The 20569-nt window shown below is 45.0% G+C and overlaps 1 protein-coding gene across 2 annotated transcripts in view; it reads left to right on the top strand.

The window, feature by feature from the left end:
• The first annotated feature begins 2629 nt into the window (after positions 1 to 2629).
• Rmnd5a (required for meiotic nuclear division 5 homolog A) overlaps positions 2630 to 20569 on the top strand; it is a 47981-nt gene continuing 30041 nt past the window's right edge. For both annotated transcript variants that reach the window (XM_051154694.1, XM_051154693.1), the window contains exons 1-2: positions 2630 to 2893; positions 17266 to 17408. In XM_051154694.1, the coding sequence (XP_051010651.1) occupies positions 2752 to 2893; positions 17266 to 17408 (285 nt within the window). In that variant the 5' untranslated portion in view covers positions 2630 to 2751. The remainder of the gene's footprint in view (positions 2894 to 17265; positions 17409 to 20569) is intronic.

The raw sequence follows: 20569 nt of genomic DNA, 5'->3' as shown, positions 1-20569 counted from the left end.
TTACTGTTTTCATGGTCTCAATAAGCTATTAGAACCTTCAATAGGCAGGGAAATGGTCATTCTGTACTGATTAGCACAGTAGCCATTACTTATGGTTAGCTTACCGACAGTCTAAAGTACGGATAGTACAGTGAAAGCATATTTTTTATTTCACATAAATTTTAACTTACGTAGCTACATGGGGTTGGTATATATGCAGGCTCAGGCATTATCACTATATACAATTTGTCCTGTTACTGGAAGAGACAAATTTGAACGCTTATGATATGTAAACAGTATGGGGTGGGACAGGAATGTGCTGTGCTCAGCTGGGATGGGGCCCAGACAGGTAACACTTGGCATCATACAGCTCACTGGATCTGAAGCTGCCGTTAACGAAGAATCATTGTTGCTTTTGAATGGTGGCTAATAATAGCTCTTACCTACGCCAGGCATTATGTTGAAGGCCTCGCATGGATTATCTCATAACAACCTCTAGAAAAAAGGAGAGGAAAAGAAGTGGGGAAAAAAGGGTGGTGGGGGCAGTGACGGTGACTGAGATTATCAAGGAGATCTTTGACAAAGGGGAGGAACAGGTGCAGATTTGTCTGGGCAGTGTGGCAGCTAAAGACAGAAAGAAATAGCTTCAGAGGGGTCAAGTGAAGGTTGCTCAGACATTGGGCTAAGTCAGCTCCATTCCAGTCCCGAAGCTGGAAGGAAGAACCAAAGCACAGCGTGGCAAGGGCGATCCAGACAGTAGGAAGGTGACTCCAAGTGCCCTTGGGCTTGCTTTAGAAAAGACGGTCTTTTGTTCCCTCGGGTGCCTGGGCACTTTCACAAAATGGATGGTAGCTAAGAAAACCTTTTGCGGAGAATGGCAAGGTTGCTGGAGCTAAACGGCTTTTATCTTCAAGAAGCAGGGATCAGGGCTATCTGCCAAGAAGGAGGGTTAAGAGCAAGTGGCGTGATGAAGGGTAGAAATATCAACAGCTGGGGCTCGCAAATACCCAGCACCGGTTATCTTAGCAGGCCATCACATATATTATCCCATTAGTCTAACCACCCAGGGAAGTCTGTTTTCCTCTCTCTTGGGTCCACATTCTAAAAACGGAAATTGAACTTCAAGAAGAAGAAAAAAAAATTACTACCTTAATTAAAGGAAAACAGACTGTCCACTATGGCAACAAACAGGGCACAACAAAAGGGTTGTCCTTCACAGTTTAAGTGGTGCAAGCAAAACTCCAAACAATTATTTCAGACTTTGACAAGTGATGTGAGAAAAAAAAAAATAAGATAAACGGTGGACTGGTGGAGAAAATTCGGGGAGGCAGAGGTGACACAATCATGGTGGAGGTGGGGATGCTATAGCAGACAAGCTGGCTGTGAATTTCAGGACCAGGAAAAGTGGACTCTCCCAGCCCCAGCCCAGCTATTGGGCAAGTGCAGAGGCTGTGAGGCAGGGACTTGGCGAAAAGCTAGCGAGGTAAGAAGCCTGGTTAGCAAGAGGGCACAGGCCAAGGCCAGAACCGTGGTAAACCAGGGCAAAGCCCCGAGCCAAGGTAAGGGCAAGAGCAAGGGCCAGGTGGCTCAGCTCGCCCACGCATGTTCGTGACCGCAGCCAAGACGCCCGGCACGTGGACAAAGTGACAGGGAAGGCCACTCGCAGGCCGAGGGGCGTCGGCGAAGCGAGCTAGGGAACGCTGGACGCCGGCCATCCTTAGAAGAGCCGCCACCTTCCACCGGGTGAGCGACCCCACCCGGACCCTCCGCCCGGAGGTGGCCGGACGGACTGCTTTCCGTCCCGGGAGGAGGGCCTCGGTGCCGGAATTTTGGTCAAGGTGCCATGAGGAGATAACGCAAATTGCGACTGGGGCGAAGTCCTGCAGAAATCCGCCCTGTCGGTTTCTGTCTGGTTTCCCCTGGCGGCTTCCCGGGAGGAGAAAGCTCTCCTCTCCGCTCCCCAAGCCGCCCCCCTCCAACAGCGACCGCGTTGGTTTGGCCCCTCAGCCCGGATTGGCTGAAGCTTTACGCCTCGGCCAGGGATTGGATGGCGTCCGTCTCGTCTTGCGTCCATTGGTCGGTCTTCCGCTTCTGGGCGGGGCGGCCGGGGACGGTTTCCACCCTCTTGTTTACCGGCCGCGAAGCTGACGCTCTGGCTAAAGTTCCCAGTTCAGCCGCGCGGGCCAATTGCGCCGCTCGCTCCGCCCTCGGCGCGCCGCTCCCTCCCCGCCTCCCGCGTGGTGCGGCCCGCACCTTCCGAACGCCGGCGCGTCCCTCCGCCCGCGCTCGCCCCGTCGCTCCCCACCGCACCCCGCGCCGAGCCCGCGCTTGGTACGGCCCGCGCCGCTGCCTCCTCCTCCTCCTTCGCTCGTGAGGGAGGCTCGACCCCCTCCCGGGCCGCGGCTCTTGGTGCCGCCCGGGAGAACCAGGTCATCGGCCGGTTCCCGTGAAAACAAAAACAATCGGCGGCGCCGCCGGGGCGGGGGGCGGCCGAACGCGGCGAGCCAGGAGGCGGAGGGCGCGGGACGCGGCGCCGGGTAGGGCGGGCGAGCGAGCGAGCGCGAGCGGCGGGGCCGGGCGCCATGGGGCGGGCGGGCACGGGCTGCGCGGGGCTCCCCCGGCGCCGCCGCGGCTAGCGCGCCCGCCTTGCCTCAGCTTCCCGCGCCGCCCGCCGCCTTGGGGGACGAGGAGCAGGACGCGGCCTCGGTGGGGCCCGGGCCGAACGACTGCGGACCCCCGGGCGCCGGGGAACCGAGCGCCGCGCTCTCCGGCATGGATCAGTGCGTGACGGTGGAGCGCGAGCTGGAGAAGGTGCTGCACAAGTTCTCGGGCTACGGGCAGCTGTGCGAACGCGGCCTGGAGGAGCTCATCGACTACACCGGCGGCCTCAAGCACGAGATCCTGCAGAGCCACGGTGAGGGCGGCCGCGTGGGCGCGCGGGGGTCGGGGCCCCGCGCTGACGTGGGCTGGTCCCCAGGCCGCGGCCACTTTCCCTGTCTCGCGCGGCGGGCCCACCCGGAAACGCGGGGGCCTTGGCGGGGGGGAAGCGGTCCGCCGCGCACGGCTCGGGCGGGGGTCCGCGCGGGACTCTGTCCAGTTCCTCGCTCTCGGAGACTTTTCTCCTTGGCGCTTCTGCGTTTAGAGAGTTGAGTGTTCTTAGCTGTTGAGTTTCCACATCGGCCGCTTCCTGCAACTTCTGAGTTGGACTGATGCGAGCCGGCAGGCAGCTCGTCTGAACTCCATTCCTGGGAAGCTGGCGGTGTCAAACCGTTCGGCGCTCCCGCCGGAGCCTCCTTCGAGTTGTTAGTTACTTGCCTTACCCAGTCCAGTTTGTACTTGTTAATAGTCCTTTCAGACAACGGGTTTTTCGTAAAAAGTGCTTTTTGCCTAGATTACTTCATTAATTGCCCCGCGTCTTGGAGGATAGATGCCAGGGCTAACTTGTGGAGAAAGAAGGGTTTTTGTGTTTTAAAAATAACATTTAAAGGTCTGCTACTTTGGAGCCATGATGCTGACCCTTTTTGAATCAGAGGTAAAGAATTTGTAACGTAATGGATTCATTCAAGAGGCCGGGCCCTTGTCAGTTTGTGGCCTGATCAGAAATTAAAGGGATATGTTTGCTGGTCAGGGAGAAATGCAGATGGAGCAGGTGAGGTTGAGGCAGTGTTAGGCGTGCCTCTCTCCTTCCCTCTACGCCTTCCTTCCTTTCCCACACATTTCAGTTGTGTGTGACTGTTCCTCCCTGGTAAAGGAGTGTGACAACTTCTGACACAGCTGTCACTTTGGAACTCTTGACAAGAGTTAAGCTGGAACTATTGTGGTTGGAATATTAATATGGCGGGGTGGGGGGACTATTTTAACCGTAGCAATCGCTTCTCTGTAAATATATGGAACGCATGTTGATGGCTGCATGTGAAAAGATTATTGGACTTAATTGGTGGTGGTGATATAGTTGATACGGAATACGGTGGGGTGTGAGGAAATCTGGTGAATTTTGATTCCTGAGATACATGCTCAAGGGTTTGATGAAGATAGAGCAAAGGTCTTGGGATACACGTGAGACTAAAATGGTAGGTTTCTTTTGTGTGTAGTGGTCTGAGGTAGAATCTCACTGTATGGCCCGATCCAGCTTTGAACTTCTAGTCCTCCTGTCTTCATCTTTCCAGTGTTGGAGTTACCAGTGTGCCACCTCTGTTTTCAGACATTTCTAAGAGGACAGTGGAGGAGATCATAGCATTCAAGATGAAAGATCTTAGGCTGTAAACACAACCAAGGTAGAGCAGAAGTTAGAAGGGCAGAAAGAGAGAAGAGAGGCTGCTTAGTCGTCACTTGACTATTTCGTGGACAAACCAGATTATTTCTGGCTAAGAAAAATATAGTGCATAGTGAGGTGGAAGATAGTCAGTCCTTAAGGACACCACACCCCCTTTCCGTGGAGGACATCTTTGTCTTTTCATCAGAAAGGGAGAAGCCAGAAGGGAAAGAGAGTGAATATAGGGCCTTCACCTGGAGAGGTGGCAGGAATGTCTCCTTTTTGGAGACCAGATCAGAGGTTGAAGGGTTCTTTGAGAAAGAAAAGATGGAGAGCAGAGTCCCTTCTGGAAGAGGGGATGTAGGAGAAGAGAGGTGTGATTGTGAGGCTTGTTCTAGGGAAGTTACAGCCAGTCCCAGATGGATAAAATGGTTGTAAAAATTACCTAATTGGAAAGTTAGGTCTCCCTGCTTGGTAGGGGAACTTTTCACAAACCTGTAGTGTGAGGGGTGGCAGCCACGGATGCCCTGCTATTATAATACATAGTGTTATTTTGCTGTTTAGCTTCTTTTTTGTGCTGTTACACATGTAACAGATGCCAGTCCTCAGTGGCATCTCTCAATTCAACTTTAATAAGTTGGATAGGATTAAGTGATGAAAGGTAGTTAAAAATATGAAAAATATATATAAATAGTAGGTCTGGTTTCTGAGATACTCTTTTCTTTCTATTGGTGTTCTTTTTAGTGAAGATACAGATGGAGCTGGGTTGGTGGCGCATGCCTTTAATCCCAGCACTCGGGGAGGCAGAGGCAAGAGTCTGTGAGTTTGAGGCCAGCCTGGTCTACAGAATGAGTCCAGGACAGCCAGGGCTACACAGAGAAACTCTGTCTTGGACCCTGGCCCCAAACAAACAAACAAACAACAAACATGCTTTGGTGTTTGGTTGTGGGCTCTCTGAAGCAGCTAATTTCTAAATTAAGGATTAATGCAGGTGATGGGCAGTGGATATTAAATTGAATCTTAAGTGTACGCCTTCCAGAGGTATGTCTACTGGAAGCAGAGTTTACCTCTGTTTTAAGGCTTGGCATACACCTGTTGGGTAATCTGGAGGGTATTGTGATTTGAGAGACAGGCTCCAATTGTAGTCTTCTTTCAGGGTCCTCTGGATCTTAAGCTTATGAGTGGTAGGTAATATTCCTGAAAGAAGAGAATGAGTAAAGTAGAACCTTGGGGATTGTAAACAGCTTGCCAGATTGGATCATTGCATCATATGGTAGGTGACTTCCTGTTTCAGAGCATCTTTTACCAGTATCGGGAGATTAGTCCAGTTTAAAAGCCATAGTTTCTTAAGTTTACTTCAAGTCTGTAGTGGGGTGATTGAGGTAAAAGGGATCACAGACAGCTATAATAAATGAGCATAGTTAGAAAACTATGTGTCGGAAACCGTTGTCCTTAAATGGGGCTAGTGAGCTCTCCCACCTTGTCTCACCCTCACTCCAGGGCTTAGACGACACCCCTAGAGGACTAGCCTGGAACTAGTCTTTTTAAAAAGTAGCTTTCTTAGTACGGAGAGTGAGGGCAGTGTGGATTGTCACTCACATCTGGTGAATTAGCTTATGCTCTGCCACTCTATCTGTCTCCGATGAACTCATCAGCCTGGAAAGGGGTGGGAAAGATTTTTTTGCCCTTTTTTTGAATGCCCAGCTACTGCTAGAGGGGTAATAGTGGGGCATGACTGTGAGAAAGAAACACAGTTCTAGAGTTTGGGTGGTTCTAGGGCAGCTAGAGCGTGAGTGGTCAACAGAGGCCAGAGAGCTTAGAGAGGTCTGGATGAACTGGGCCCTTCCTTTTCATGAAGCTTCTCTTTGTTGCCTTGGATAGGGCCTCAGTGGGCGCCCAAGGTGAAAGGGACAGACATAGTGTTCATGGCAAATGGGAACGGGGACCGGTGCCTTGGTCTGGGGTGGTGAGACCACTTTTTAACCTACTTTATCAGAAGTTTGAGAATTGTATTGAGCTCTGCTGCGTAGCCTGAATTATTTTGATTGAAGTTCACTTTCATTAACTGCCCACCCCTTTCAGTTTTTCCCTAGTGGCAAACACATCAACATTTTTTTTTTGTTGTTGTTGTTGTTAGCATTTTGTGAGGAATGAAAAGCAGAAAAGAGGCTGAAAACTGGCCATGGTGGCGCACGCCTGTGATCCCAGCACTTGGGAGGCAGAGGAAGGTGACCTCCTGAGTTCGAGGCCAACCTGGTCTACAAAGTGAGTCCAGGACAGCCAAGGCTACAGAGAGAAACCCTGTCTCCAAAGAAAAGCAAAACAGAAAGAGACTGAAACAATTTTGTAACAGCTTCACAATATGCTTAAAATGTAGTTGGGGAAATTATAATTGTAAGAGTTAAGGGTGTGCCGATTATTTTTTGGTTATTTTTATTACCATTACTGAGAGGAATTTGGCTGTGCTGGGACTCAAACCCAGGATCTTATGAGTTCTAGGCAAGATCTTGACCACTGCGTCCTTAGAAGGAGTTCTTGTGCATTTTCAAACCTAAATTTCATTTGTTTGAACAGATAATATATGCAAATGGTTTGAATCCAAAATAAAAAGGCTTTCTGGGAACAAGCTTCCCACCATTGTTGTTCTAGGACTCCTCGTTACCCCACTGACAGGCAGAGACACTTGTATTCAGAAAGGTTAAGAAAGAATTGGGGAAATTACACTCAATGGTAGATTGCTTGCCTAACACCTCAAAAAAAAAATTGGGGGCAGTAGGGTAATGTGTCACTTTTTAAAAATGGCACTGTCTGTGTAGTTACACACACTGTAAATACATGTTGTGAGCTGGTTAACGACACTGTTGTATGCAGAGTAATGAACACATAAAAAAATCTTAAGCAGCCCATTGCATCTATTTACTTGAGATGTGTGGGTAGGTGTAGGAGAGTGTCACAGAACACGCAGGCGGCACAGGACAACTTGGAGGAGTCAGTTCTCTGTTTCCATCATGTGGGTCCCAGGAATCAAACCTAGGTCATCAAGCGTCGCAACAAGCCTTTAGCTGAGCCTTCTTGCCCGCCCTTAGAGTAGCATCTTAAAACTGTGTGTGTGTGTGTGTGTGTGTGTGTGTGTGTGTGTGTGTGTTTGTAATTTTGAAACTTAAACTATGACTCCTATATGATCTTAATAGTGAGTCAGAAAATAGCTGAACATTTAGTTAATGAGTGTTAAAGCTCTTCCTTGTTTTAATAAGTCTGAGAGTGTAATTAGGCAAGTGAGTACGAAAAAAATATGGATATGACATTGTAAATTCACATTTAGACCACCAACGTCTAAATGTAAACTATTTAGGTATAATATACTATTGTATTAGTAGACAGAAACCAAAGATTGAAAATTGAATGTTTTTGCAGAAGCTTCCATTTTAGGAACTGAGCTTTGTATATTACAAATACATATAGAAAAGTATGCATATTTGTATATAGAAGTGTTGCATGCTAAGCGGGACCTGCCTGTGTCAAGTGTAAATTACAGGCAGAAGTAATTAGTTAGGGCCTGTTAGATTAATTTAGCCTTGCTTTTTAGTTAACTCCGGGTAGATCACATAAACAGGGCCCATTTGTTGAGATTGTGCTAAATATTAGTAAGATACTCTTGAGAAGAGTGACTTCTGAGCTTTGAATTGAGTGCCGTGTGGTCTACACTTACATCTAGTGTGGAAAGTGGCATTTGAATGGGTCATAAATAAAAGTTTGGGTGGATAGCTGTACCTTTGTTCAAGCAGAGTAAAAGCAGAATAGATGGGTTGCCAAGCTACTCAGGCTATTTTAAGTAGAGAAATAAAAGGTCAGTGTGTTTGCAGTTGGGCTTAGAAGCGGATTTAGCTTTGGCTAGCCAGTCCCACCTAGGCTTATGGAGGAGACAATTCTTCGTTATTTGGAACGTTGTTCATTTAGATTTGTGTGTTATCAAGTATCGTTTGGGTTTGAGGTGGCATAAGAATTTTAATTTAAAGTGAAAAGTTTAGACGTATGACTAAATAGACTCCATAAGCAAGGCTGGCTCCTAAGACACAAAAGACGCCACCAGAAAGTGTCTTCTGTCATTTACCTGTGCATTCCATGATTACTTGCATGTTCAGAGACGTTTTTCCCACATAGAGATAAAGATGGCCAATTGAGCTCAAAAGACAGGAACATGGCCTGCAAAATCTCCCAATATTCCCCCCCCCTCTTTTTTTTTTTTTGTTATTTTCTGTCCTTTCTCCTTAATCAGTAACTAGAGTGGAGTTTGTGGTCCTGGGCACCTTGTGCGCTGCTCATCCTGCCTGTGTCTGGAGTTACAGAGCCTTGGTGTCCCATTCTTCACAAGAGGAGCTTGAGACAGGCACATTGCCCATAACATAAGTTGATGAAAATGGAAGAACTCTGAGTTAAATCAACCGTACTGTTCCCTGGAAGTGTTGGTGACTAGCCCAGCCTTTGCTGCCCAGCTTTAACCTTGTGTCCTACTGTGTTCATATAATTCTAAGTACTGAGCCGTTAAAATGACCTTGTCTGTAAGCTGTTGATTTAAATGAAAATCCCAAATGTTCTATTTTACCAATAAAAGCTGAGCAGCCAGATGCTGGGGTGAAAACCTGGGAGCTCAGAGAGGCAGAGAAAGAACCCAGCTGCCCTTCCTCCTCGGCTCACACCCCTGTGGAAAAGGCCCAGAGGGCTCTCTAGCTCAGCTCACAGCCCAGAAGGAAAAGGCCAAAAAACTTGAGGCCAAAGGCTTGCTAGCTCAGAGCTTAAAAAGCTAAAGGCCAAGGAGCTCAAGAGCTAAAAACTAAAAGCCCAGGAGTACCTTCTACTTCTCCACTGTTTTAAATACCCTTCAACTCAAAGTCCCTCCTACTCTTTAATCCCTGTTAGCTGGATTCTTGCTCCACCTCTTAACCTAGGGTTAATTTCCAGTGTACAGATAGCTCTTGGATTAAAGGTGTGTGCTAGGGCTGGCTGGACCACACCTTAATCACCTGTTTTACAATAAACACAGTTCTTGGATTAAAGGTGTGTGTTAGGGCTCAACCACACTAAATAAAAGACAGGTTTTACAGTTCACAGTCTCAGGGATCACAGCGGGATAAAGCATCCTGCAGCAGTGGGCTTCAGTGGGTCTTAGCTCATGCACCATTGGGGACTTGTTTAATGTTTGATATAAATAAAATCATTTCTAAGATCATTTTATCTTTTAGGTGTCTTCTAATTCTGGATAGTAACACAGGTCAGGGATATCCCAGAAATAGCCTATCTTAGGTAAGTTACAAAGGACAAGTATCTATGAATATTATATCTAATTTGGGAGATGAGACTGGCATGAGTTTTAGCAATAGCAATGCCCTGTAATGCAAGACCATCTGTGTAGACCACAAACTGGTGAGTGGTAGAAAAAGAAGTCTGTTTAGGACAGTGCTTCTTCGTACTTTTTGTAGCAATCCCCCCCCCCCAAACACACAGGGTTTCTCAGCGTAGCCCTGGCTGTCCTAGACTCACTTTGTAGACCAGGGTGGCCTCAAACTCTGCTGAGATGACAGGTGTGTACCACTGTGCCCAGCTCTTCATACGTTTTAATAATGTGGGAATATGGGAAGCAGGAAAACGGATGGAGAACCAGAAGAGGGTGGCAAGACAAGGGTGCTGGGGAGGGAGACTTTCCTCTGTTCTTGTTCGCATCTTGAACCTTTTTCTTTTTCTTTTTCTTTTTTTTTTTTTTTTTCCCCAAGACAGGGTTTCTCTGTGTAGCCTTGGTTGTCCTGGGCTTGCTTTGTAGACCAGGCTGACCTGGAACTCACAGTGATCCACCTGCCTCTGCCTCCTGAGTGCTGGGATTAAAGGCGTGCGCCACCACACCCGGCTAAAATTCTTAAGCTATTTAGAAACTAGTAATGTTAGGGAACACTGCTAGCCAAGGCTTGACACTCATATTAATTGAATCTAAATGCCATAATTTCCCCCCCTTTGACATTTTTGGGATTTTGTTTTGGTCTCCTTTATTTATTTATTTGTTTTTTATATTATATGAGGTTTATTATATGAGCATGGAGAGAGAAGGAAAGGTGGGAGGGGAACTCGAAAGAGAAACAGAGAGACAGAGAAGAGAGGGAGGTAGGAAGAAAAGAGAGAGCCATGAGGAGGGTTTGGCCTTTTACAGTCTTGGGCAGGCCCACGCCCAATGGGAGGTAGGCAACGCCATCACAGGTAGGCGGCCTGAAGCAGAATCCTAACATTCCTCCCTTTTTCTATAATTAAAAAAATGAGGCTGTTGGATTGTTTCTCATTTTATTTTTAAATACTGAGACTCTCAGCTGGGAGTCTTTAGTCTCACACACCTTTAGTCTCAGCATTTGTGAGTTCAAGGCCATCCTCATCTACGTAGTGAGTTCTAGGCTAGCTAGAGCCACACAGTGAGACCTTGTCTTGAAAAAACAAAAACAAACAAACAAACAAACAAAAATAAAAGGTTTCCAAAAATTTTTTTCTAAAAGAATGGGATACCATAAAAAAATCCCCCTCTAGTCTTCTTAATGATACCTGGTATTCTTTCGACTTGTTTGGATTCATATTCTAAACATTTATCTCTGTCTTTTCATCTGCCCATCTATCTATTTATGTATTTACCTATCTATAGTCCGTCCGTCCTTCCATAGGCAGTCTCATATCTAGGCCCGACTGGAACTTGCTAGGCAGCCTAGGATGACTTGATGTACGGCTGTCCTTTGCTACCCACCTCCATGCCAGGGCTAGTATCACAAGCGAATGACTCTCCATCCTGTGCTTGGGGTTGAACCTAAGACTTTGTGTATGTTGAGTAATTACTCTTTACATTCTAGCCCTGTGCAGTTGTTGGTTTGTTTTGTCTTAATTTTTAGGAGCTAATTTTTATTGAATTCTGAAATGCAAATTTATGAGGTCTGGGTTTTCATTTAGGTGTAGTTAGTATTATGTTTTCTAAATGGAGTTTATTTCTCTGCATCCTAACTTGTTTCCTATTTAATTCTTTTAAGATCTGTCCATTTTTAAGCCGGGCGTGGTGGTGCACGCCTTTAATCCCAGCACTCGGGAGGCAGAGGCAGGCGGATCGCTGTGAGTTCGAGGCCAGCCTGGTCTACAAAGCGAGTCCATGATGGCCAAGGCTACACAGAGAAACCCTGTCTCGAAAAACCACCATTTTGTGAAGGTAAAAATAACTTAGAAGAGCTCAAATGTAGTATATGTAATATATAAATTAATATGTATTTTCTGCCTCTAACATATTCATAAAAATATATAAATAGGGGTTGTGATATCTAGGAAATCTTATAGTTCATTTTTACCAAAATATTTTGGTCATAGGCAGTAGATTTTAGACTGAAAATCTGAGTCATAACTTTCTTGGGTATTAGCAGTACTTTTTTGTGGTTTTTTTGCTGCTCAGGTTTTATGATGCTCTCAACTATAAAGGGTCTTATCTAATATGACTACTGGGCAGCCTGTCCTTGATGGGACATTGATACCTTTAAGCTCCCTTATAGACTAATTAGAACTTTTGTTGTTAGCTGATGAGCAGATGCCCAGTCTTCTGTGTTTGGATGCTGTTCATTGCCAGCGTGTTTTTGACAGTGCTATATTTCTCTCAACAGCGTGTGCTTGTGCAGTAGTGTAGCATCACACCATCTCATATGAAAATACGTATCAAACAAATTTGAGAGTTCAAACACTGAGTAGGACTTTAGATGTCGTTTTGTCAGTTGTCAGTTTGATTTGATTGAATTTAGATGGGTCAAAATGAGAGTGAATATAACTGCAGTTGGCCATATGGGTTTCTTAGCTTTGTGACGAGTAAGGGGAAATACAGAGCAAATAAATGGTAGGAAATACTAAACGTGCATTGGTAGTTTATCAAAACCAGGCTATAGCTAGAAAATTTATAATTTTAGCTTTGTGAGATATCTCTTTAAGATATTTACTATGTTTAGCTATTAGGAAGTACTTTTTTTTTAAGAAAATTACTAATTTGTGTGTGTGTGTATGTGTGTGTGTGTGTGTACATGTACACGTGTTGATGAAAGGATAACTTTTGGAGTCAGCTCTTTCCCACCTTTATGTGAAGAAAATTACTAGTGTGTGTGTGTGTGTGTGTGTACACGTACGTACACGTGCTGATGACAGGATGACTTGGAGTCAGCTCTTTCCCACCTTTATGTGGGTTCCATGGATCAAAGTCATCAGGCAGCAAGCACCTTTATAAACCGAGCTTTTCACCAGCCTGGGAAGCTCTTTGATAAACGGAAATTGAGACGGGTGTCTATGTATCTTTAACATAACTTGAAGTCTTTTTATTTTACAAATGAAGATGCTAATTCAAAAATGGCTTATGTCAGAATACATACATGTAAGTTCCTGCTGTGTGGTAGTAGCAGGTGTTGGGAAGAGAGAGAGAGCGTATGACTGTAGAGGAGCAAGGGGCTTGCTGTGCCGTATTTGGAAGTGAGAATGTGCGCACACATAAGCCAATAGTTCTAGAGGAGATAGGGAGGAGAGAGAAGCAATGTGTGACACGTGCATGCGTGTGAAGGTTCTGTGGGATATTCTCGGTGAGCTCACAGGGAGAGGGGGCACTGTACCATTATTTCTGGCTTATGTTGGATTTGGAAAAGGTAGGCCACAGTGCTGTTGTGTAGAAGGCACTAAACGTTCTGCAAGAAGCCAGAGGACCTGCAAACTGCTGTTTGTGAAACTGCAAACAGAGTCTCTTATACTGGACTTGAAATTGGACTCTAATGTTAAATTTATTTTTATATTCATTCTATAAAGGATTATTGAGCCAGGTGTTATGATGCACCCTTTATAATCCTAGTACTTTGGAGATAGAATCAGGAGGAGTGTGAGTTTGGGGCCAGTCTGGGTGAAAAACAAGACCCTGTCTCAAAAAGAAAAACAAAACTGCCTCCACTACCACCAAAACAAGTTATTACATGCCAGTGACATGCCAGTCACCATGGCTACATGTTAGGCTTAGGCGCTGTGCTTCCTGTCTTCAATTAATGTTATGGGAATGGTAGACGGGTATTTGCAATGAAGCGTAAAACCCTGCCTGCGAAGCACAGGATGATGGTGAAACAGACATTTTTCTAACATAGTTTCTATAAAACTAGCAGACATAAATCCTGAAGTGGAAGTCCGCAGGGAGCCCTGGACTCTTAGCTAGGCATCACAGAAACACGGTGATTCATTAGGTCTAGTTCAGTTGGTGAGTGTCTGGTTTTGGAGGAGGCCCTGACTTCAGTTTCTGAAAAATCTATTTCTGAAATAAAAGGTGCTGGCCAGGTGTGGTAGCTCATTTTAAAGGTGCTATTCTGTTACATTTAAGGGGTTTTAAGGCCCCCCCCCTTGTAGTGAGAATATTATATGCTAGGCAAGTGCCCTGTCACTGAGCTGTACCCTACAGTTACAGAAATGATTTTTCTTTCTTTCTTTCTTTCTTTTTTCTTTCTTTCTTTCTTTCTTTCTTTCTTTCTTTCTTTCTTTCTTTTTTTTCAAGACAGGGTTTCTCTTATAGTTCTGGCTGTCCTGTTGTAGACCAGGCTGACCTCAAACTCACAGATTCCCCTGCCTCTGTGTCCTGAGCAGAAATGATTTTTTAACTCACCCATTGTGTGTGATGGTTTGCTTGGCTTAATATACTAATTAATGCTCATGCTCATTTAATGAAGTCATGTTAGACATGTCACTGGGATGGTGGCAGTGCCTCATTTGTTGTGCATGCATATGGGGTTCAGGGAATTTATCCTGCGTGACAAGTGGCCACCAGTGGATCGTCCGTCCGTCCGTCCGTCCGTCGGGCAGTCTGTCTTGTCTGTCTGTCTGTCTGTCTGTCTATCTAGTGTACAGTGCTCTGCCTGCTTGTACCTCTGCAGGCCAGAAGAGGGCATCAGGTCACATTATAGGTTGTGAGCCACCATGTGGTTGCTGGGAATTGAACTCATGACCTCTGCAAGAGCAGTCAGTGCTCTTAGCCACTGAGCCATCTCTCCAGCCCCTGGGCTATACTTTAGTTACGGTGAAGATGGTTGTCGTATTATTTCCTTTTTATATCTAGCAAGTAAATTAATTAAATTTCTTCACAGGAGAGTTCCAGAAGCAGGTTGTGTTTCCATGGAAAGAGCAGAAAAACATTTAAGACTCCCATTAGAGCGTAGAACTTGATCTTGTGTCTGAGAGTCTGGCCATGTTAGTGGTTTTCAAGCCTGTTTTTACCTTCGACTGCTTTCTGCTGAGTCCATTTGAAAATACATTAGTGGATCCTCTCTGAACAGGGCTTTCCTTTAGGTTATCCCATAATGCTTTCTTGAGCTTCCAGATAGGCATTGCTGAACTGCAGGAGTGTGTCTGAGAATGCTGTAGGAAGCCTCTTCCCTTTCATCATACAGGTGGGACATTGCTACTGACCCATCTTCATGTAGTGCGTGACGGCCCCAGCTCTCTGACTGAACCTGGAGCTCACACCCAGGGACCCTTCAGTCTCCGCCTCCCCGGCACTGGGGCTGCAGGTGTGTGCTGCTGCACCCCGCTTTTTATGTGGGAGATTGTGGTCCTCAAGCTTGTGTAGCAAGCGCTTGACTGTAAGCCATCCACCTACCCTCCATTTCGGGTCATTTTAAATTGAATTGTCATGCTGTTGTTGGGTTGGAAGAGTTGTGTTTTTGTCTTACTGTTTTGCTGTATTGAGGGCTGTACCCATTAACCTTAACACAAGCCAGGCAGATGGCCCACCGCCGAGTCACACCCCATCTGATGCATTGTGTTTCCTTGTAAATTTAGCTTTGTTCTTGACATATTAAGAGTATGACTTACAAATATTCTCTCCCATTCTGTTCTCCCCCCCCCCCCCAGCTTCCTGACACAGTTTCATGTGGCCAAGGCTAGCTTTGAACTCTTGATTTTAATTCTACTTTACAAGTGCTGGGACCACAGGCACACCAGCACTGAAACTTTTACTTTTAATGAGGTCACAGTTAGTTATTTTCTTTTGGTTGCTTATGCTTTTGATGTCATGTTTGGTAGAAGGGGAGAAGTGGGAGGGAGGGAAGAATGGGAGGAAACAGGGGAAGGGCTAACAATCAAGATGTAATATGAATAAATTAATTTAAAAAACCATTGGTTAATCCAAGATCCAGAATAAATTTGTTTTCTTACAAGGGTACATATATAATTTGCAGTAAGAGCCTTGACTCACCTTGGGGATAGTTGAGACAAATGTCAGCATGCATACAAAATTGTTAGATTGTATAAACTAGTGCCAGAGGAATGCAGGAGAGAGCAGGGGTGAGGAGGGGTGAGGAGGGGGTGCGTGTGCAGAAAGGCCGTGTGTGGAGGAGGAGGAGCGCACGGCTGGGTAGGAGCTCATGCTGACCAGATGCCCCTCACTGTTGCAAAGGAGCAGGGTAGACACTTTGTTAGAAGTGGCAATTGTCTGGCTTAAAGTTTGTGATTGTGTTTAGAGATGAGGGTATTTCCGCCTGGGCTGCCCAGTCCTGATTGGACACCATGAGCACTGCTTGTTCATGCCTCGGTGGCTGCGTTACTACTGTATTCCTTTCCATGGTCTGCAACCTTGTAGGGTTTCTTGAAACTTTGGAGAATCTACTCATGTGGGTGTGACCTCTGTGCTATAAATCCCATGGCTAGTGTTCAGTTACAGCTCACTTGACTTAGCAGTGTTTTTAACATGGTTGTTTATTCCTTGTACCTTGGCAGGTTTCCTTTAGTCTCACTAGGTTTCCCCAGCACCATACTTGATTTTCCTCCCCTCAGTTAGACTTAAGAAGTCTGCTTAGTCTGTTTAGGTTCTCCTTCCTATCTGCCTTTCTCCACTTGTGCGGACCTGTGTTGTACTTTTGTTTAGTTTCATAGCTTAGGGATCATTTGTACGCTGTAGTTGTTCAAATGTGTCTCTCTAGTTTTGACTCTGATCTTGAGCTCCAGGCCTGCACACCCACCCAGTCGTCTCCCGTGTGTGCCCAGGGCAACACCTCCAGTTTAACAAATGCCTGTTTCCTGGTTCTCAGACGTGCTCATCCTTGTCTGTTTTATCTCACTGGCTGGCAACACCGTCTTTGTACCTGGCTCAGTTTAAAACCTTTGAGGCAGCTGTGAGGCTTCCCCTCCTCCTGACCAGTCAAAAAGTATAGGCCAAGCCACTGCCAGCTGTCAGCTGGGTTGCTCCTGCAGCTTCCCAGCTTACTGTCCCGAGTCTGTTCTTGCGTTCCTCTTGCCAATCAGAGTGGTCATGTTAAAATGTCCGCCTTCTCTGCTTAAGACATTGTAGTGGCTCATTCGTTCTGTCACTCATAGTAAAAAATCAGTCTTTACAGCACAAAAATGAGCCTACAAAAGCAGGAGCTCCTTGTCTTTTAGACCCGTTTCTGCTGTTTCCCCAGCCAGAAGTCATCATTAGACACAGTGGCCTGTTGGCTGTTCTGCCAGTATTCTAGGTGTGTGTATTCTGTGTGAGGCTGCCCAGGTTGGCCTCACAGTTGTGACCTTTTGCCTTAGCTCACCTGTGTGCTGAGGTTACGGGCGTTACCTGCCATGTAACTGCACTGGGTCTCACGTTGTTGCTTCCTTTCCTCTCAAGCTACTTACATCATGTACAATGTCCGTTCATTGTGCCCCTTACAGCAGTGATGTTTTGTCACGCTGTCTTATTTGCCTTACAGTGGCGGTTGTGTCTTGAACCAGCAGGTAAGTTGCAGGGCAAGGGTGCTTGAGTGCTGCTCCACTGCTTTCTAACCTCCCCCGTAGTGGATTACTTAGACATGAGTAGATCCAGCATGATGGTAATGATATTGTGGAAATAGTTTGTTTCACAGTAAAATTTTAATTTCTAAAAATAAATAAATTCAGTTATTTCTTAATGTTGAAAAATGATACTTATGACTCTGGCTTCAAAAAAATACTGATTTTTCTTGTCTTTATGTGAGACCAAAATTCCCTTTTTTTTTTAATAGGTCAAGATGCTGAATTATCAGGGACACTTTCACTTGTTCTAACACAGTGCTGCAAAAGAATAAAGGACACTGTCCAGAAGTTGGCCTCTGACCACAAAGACATCCATAGCAGTGTTTCTCGAGTTGGAAAAGCCATTGATAAGGTATGGAATTGAAGAAGTTGTTTTTTTGTTTTTAAATTTGATTTTAGTAACTGGTTACTTGTCTGTATGTGTGTGTGTATGCATGCAAATGGAGGTCAACAGAGAACTCGAGAGTCAGTTTTCTTTGTCTACCATGCGGGTCCCTTGCTTCAAACTCAGGTCATTAAGATCGGCAGAAAGTGCTCTTAGCTAATGAGCCCTCACCAGTCAGAGAGGAGCTGTTTTGTGTTTCTGACATTCTTCTTTACCAGCATTTTGACACCCTTTGCTTTCTTGAATTACTTTGTGCCGTTCCTTTCTTCTTTGTTTCTAATAACCTTTGCAGGTCTTGTTTACTGTATTGTCCTTGTTAAAAGTTCCCTGTTGGTGTCTTTCGAGAAACAGAAATAAAAATAAAGCAATGAAATTCTTTCCTTTGTAGCTTTACTGTTCCATTTACTGTCCTGATGAATAAAATTGCAGAAAAATTGTACACCACTGTGTGGGAGTTTGTTTATAGGAATACGCTTTGCTGCTTCCTGAGTGCGCCCCTGGCTGTGACCTGGCTGTGTTGTGGGATGATTACAATAATACCCTGGTGAATCTGCCCCTCCCGCCTGGCCTAGCACTTGCCTTCCTGTGGGCAGGCTGGGCGCTGTTCTTTAGTGTTGTCTTCTATTCAGGATTTGGTAGCTAGGGAGCCAGGCAAGCCACTTTTGTTGGGTGATTTTTTTTTTTTTTTCCTTCTGACATTTTCGAATAAGCCATCCTTGGCTTAGTAGTTAACTCATAAGTGGTTTCCATTTTTAGCGCTGAAGCTGTCTTACCCATGGGCAGCCCTGATGAAGTTTAAGAGGAACTGCCCAGGGCTTCTGTCTGGTGTCTGTCTATTCCACCTGTTAGGAGAGTGTGACTGGCCGTAGCCATTTCTGTTTTACTATATATTATAAACTTTTGAAAAGAGGTGGGAGAATTTTAGTGGAGAATTTGTAGCAAGCATACCTCCTGAACATGCCTGAGTCACTTAACCTATATGGACAGTGATGGCAACATAGCATAGAGGCTGCTGTAATCTGAAAAGTATGTCCAAGAAACTCATAAGCAGTCCCACTGTTAAAAAATACTGTATAGAGTAAAAATATCGAAAGGCTAGGCTTAGTGGTGCCTAAATCAGGGTTCTGACTACATAGAGTCTTTTCATCCAGCACAGAAAACTGCAGCAGTTCATAGGTACTCTAAATACTTGCTGTAGCTCAGAGCCACAGAGGAAGGCTTAGAGAGTAGAGCTCAATTTTCAGGCATCTTTCAGCACATACTCCCTGTATTTTTGGCATCCACTGTGTTGCCCGGAGAGGAAGCTGGTTTCCGACTCCATGTTTCTAGATGTTGTGAAGAGGCTTCGTGTATACACCAGGAATGTCTGCAGGCTGTTATTACGTAAGACTCTGCTCGCTTGTTAAGTCCGACACACTTAACTTGATTCACAAATGTATGCAAGCTCTGGGAAGCTCTTCGTAAGGGTGATGTACATTCAGATACTGGTGGTGAGTAACTATGATAAAGCTGAAACCATTGTGGTCCAAGGATTGTAGGGCAGACTGCCCTGAGCAATAGAGGGAATGCTGTCTAGCTGCCTATGAATGCCATTTTATGGGCACATGCTCCCCCCTTTGCAAGGTGACAGGGAAACAGTTGGCTTCTGGGATCGGGCTGGATTTACTGTTTTAAAAAGCATACTTAACAGTGAACAGTCTAAAGTAAACAATTGACTATTAAACTGTATGAACGGGAATGAGAATGTAATTTCTACAGATTCAAAACATAGGGTTTTGGAACAGCATAGAGGAAAATCAATTATGGCTTTTCTTAAAGGGAAAGGCACAGTTAAAGGTTGGACCAGACAGACATCATCAACTAGGCATGTTTGTGTATTTGTACAAGTAAGACCTGGGACAGTTCTAGTCTGCAGTGGAAGCCTGCAAGGTAATCGTTGGTTCCTTTCTCAGAAGACTTGAGGGGATGGTAAAGTCACAGACAGGCCACCTGAGGATAAACTCCTTTCTTCTAAAAGCCTGTGTCACTTGTAGTGTGTATTTCTCTATGCTTAGGGTGTTTGACAAGTGGGTAGGGGGGAGTGAGAAACTTTACTACATCTTTAAAGCCCTAAGTGGTAATCTTTTACCTTTAATGTTTTAAGAGGAGTTTGTTTTGTTTTTCTTTTTAGTATTAAATTCTTTTATTCCCTGAAAATGTAAGCAGAAAAAAGTTTGTATTATCAAAGGAATGTTCTAGCTTTTTATTATTGAGAACATAAAAACCTTTACGTTTTTACTTTACTGTGTTGGCTATTAAAGTATTTTAGCCCTTGGGTACTGTGGTTTTTGTTTTGTTCTAGTTTTAGTTTAATTCACTCATTAAAAAAAAAAACAAATCGCATGTTGCCCTGTTTTTAATTTTCAACCCCCTACTTTTTAGAAATTCTGTTTAGGGTTATGTGAAGGATGTTTGTGGAACCGTAAAGGAAAGATTGTACTTTTAGCTAATCTAGGTTTGCAGAGTTAGTATCTTAAATATGACTTGGAAGAAGACAGCAATGAAGCAAGATTTTCTATTAGGATAGATAACAAAGAGCAACACATGTTAAAGATTGAAGGTTAGTGTAAGTTCTCTTCCTGAGACTGAAGAAAGATCAGGTTGGTAAAGATTGAGGGACTACGAATTTCATCTGAATTTTATCTAGCAGGTGACCAAAAGGAAACACAGAAGGTGGTGAAAGCAGGGGAGGATTAGCTTGGTGTGTATAGGATGAAAATAAGTAGTAGTCAGGGGTGGGGAGGTGGTAGCTGAGGGCTTTACATGAGTTAAGTGTCTCATGATGCTAGTATGTTGTTCTCATTTACTTATGAGGAAACAGCATGCCGCTGGAGGGCAGACCGAGGTGTGCAAAGTGTTTCCAACTGAGAATTTGTTAAACTTTACGTGAAATCAGGGCTGTTGGGGTGAAATGATGGTTAAAGTTTCTGTGTTGCACAACTGGTTTTCTGCCACTAGGTGGAGCAGCTAACATCGGGGAAGCAAACTGCTGCTGATTTTAAAGAATGACAGTATAAGAAGTGAAATAGTTAATATGCTTTAAATAGTTGAGGTAATCAGCTGGAACTGCCTTTTATGTCAGTGTGACT

The sequence above is a fragment of the Acomys russatus genome, chromosome 13 (genome assembly GCF_903995435.1).
Source record: "Acomys russatus chromosome 13, mAcoRus1.1, whole genome shotgun sequence".
Taxonomy (NCBI): Eukaryota; Metazoa; Chordata; class Mammalia; order Rodentia; family Muridae; genus Acomys; species Acomys russatus.
The sequence above is the reverse complement of the archived record's forward strand: the minus strand, read 5'-3'. Positions and strand labels throughout refer to the sequence as shown.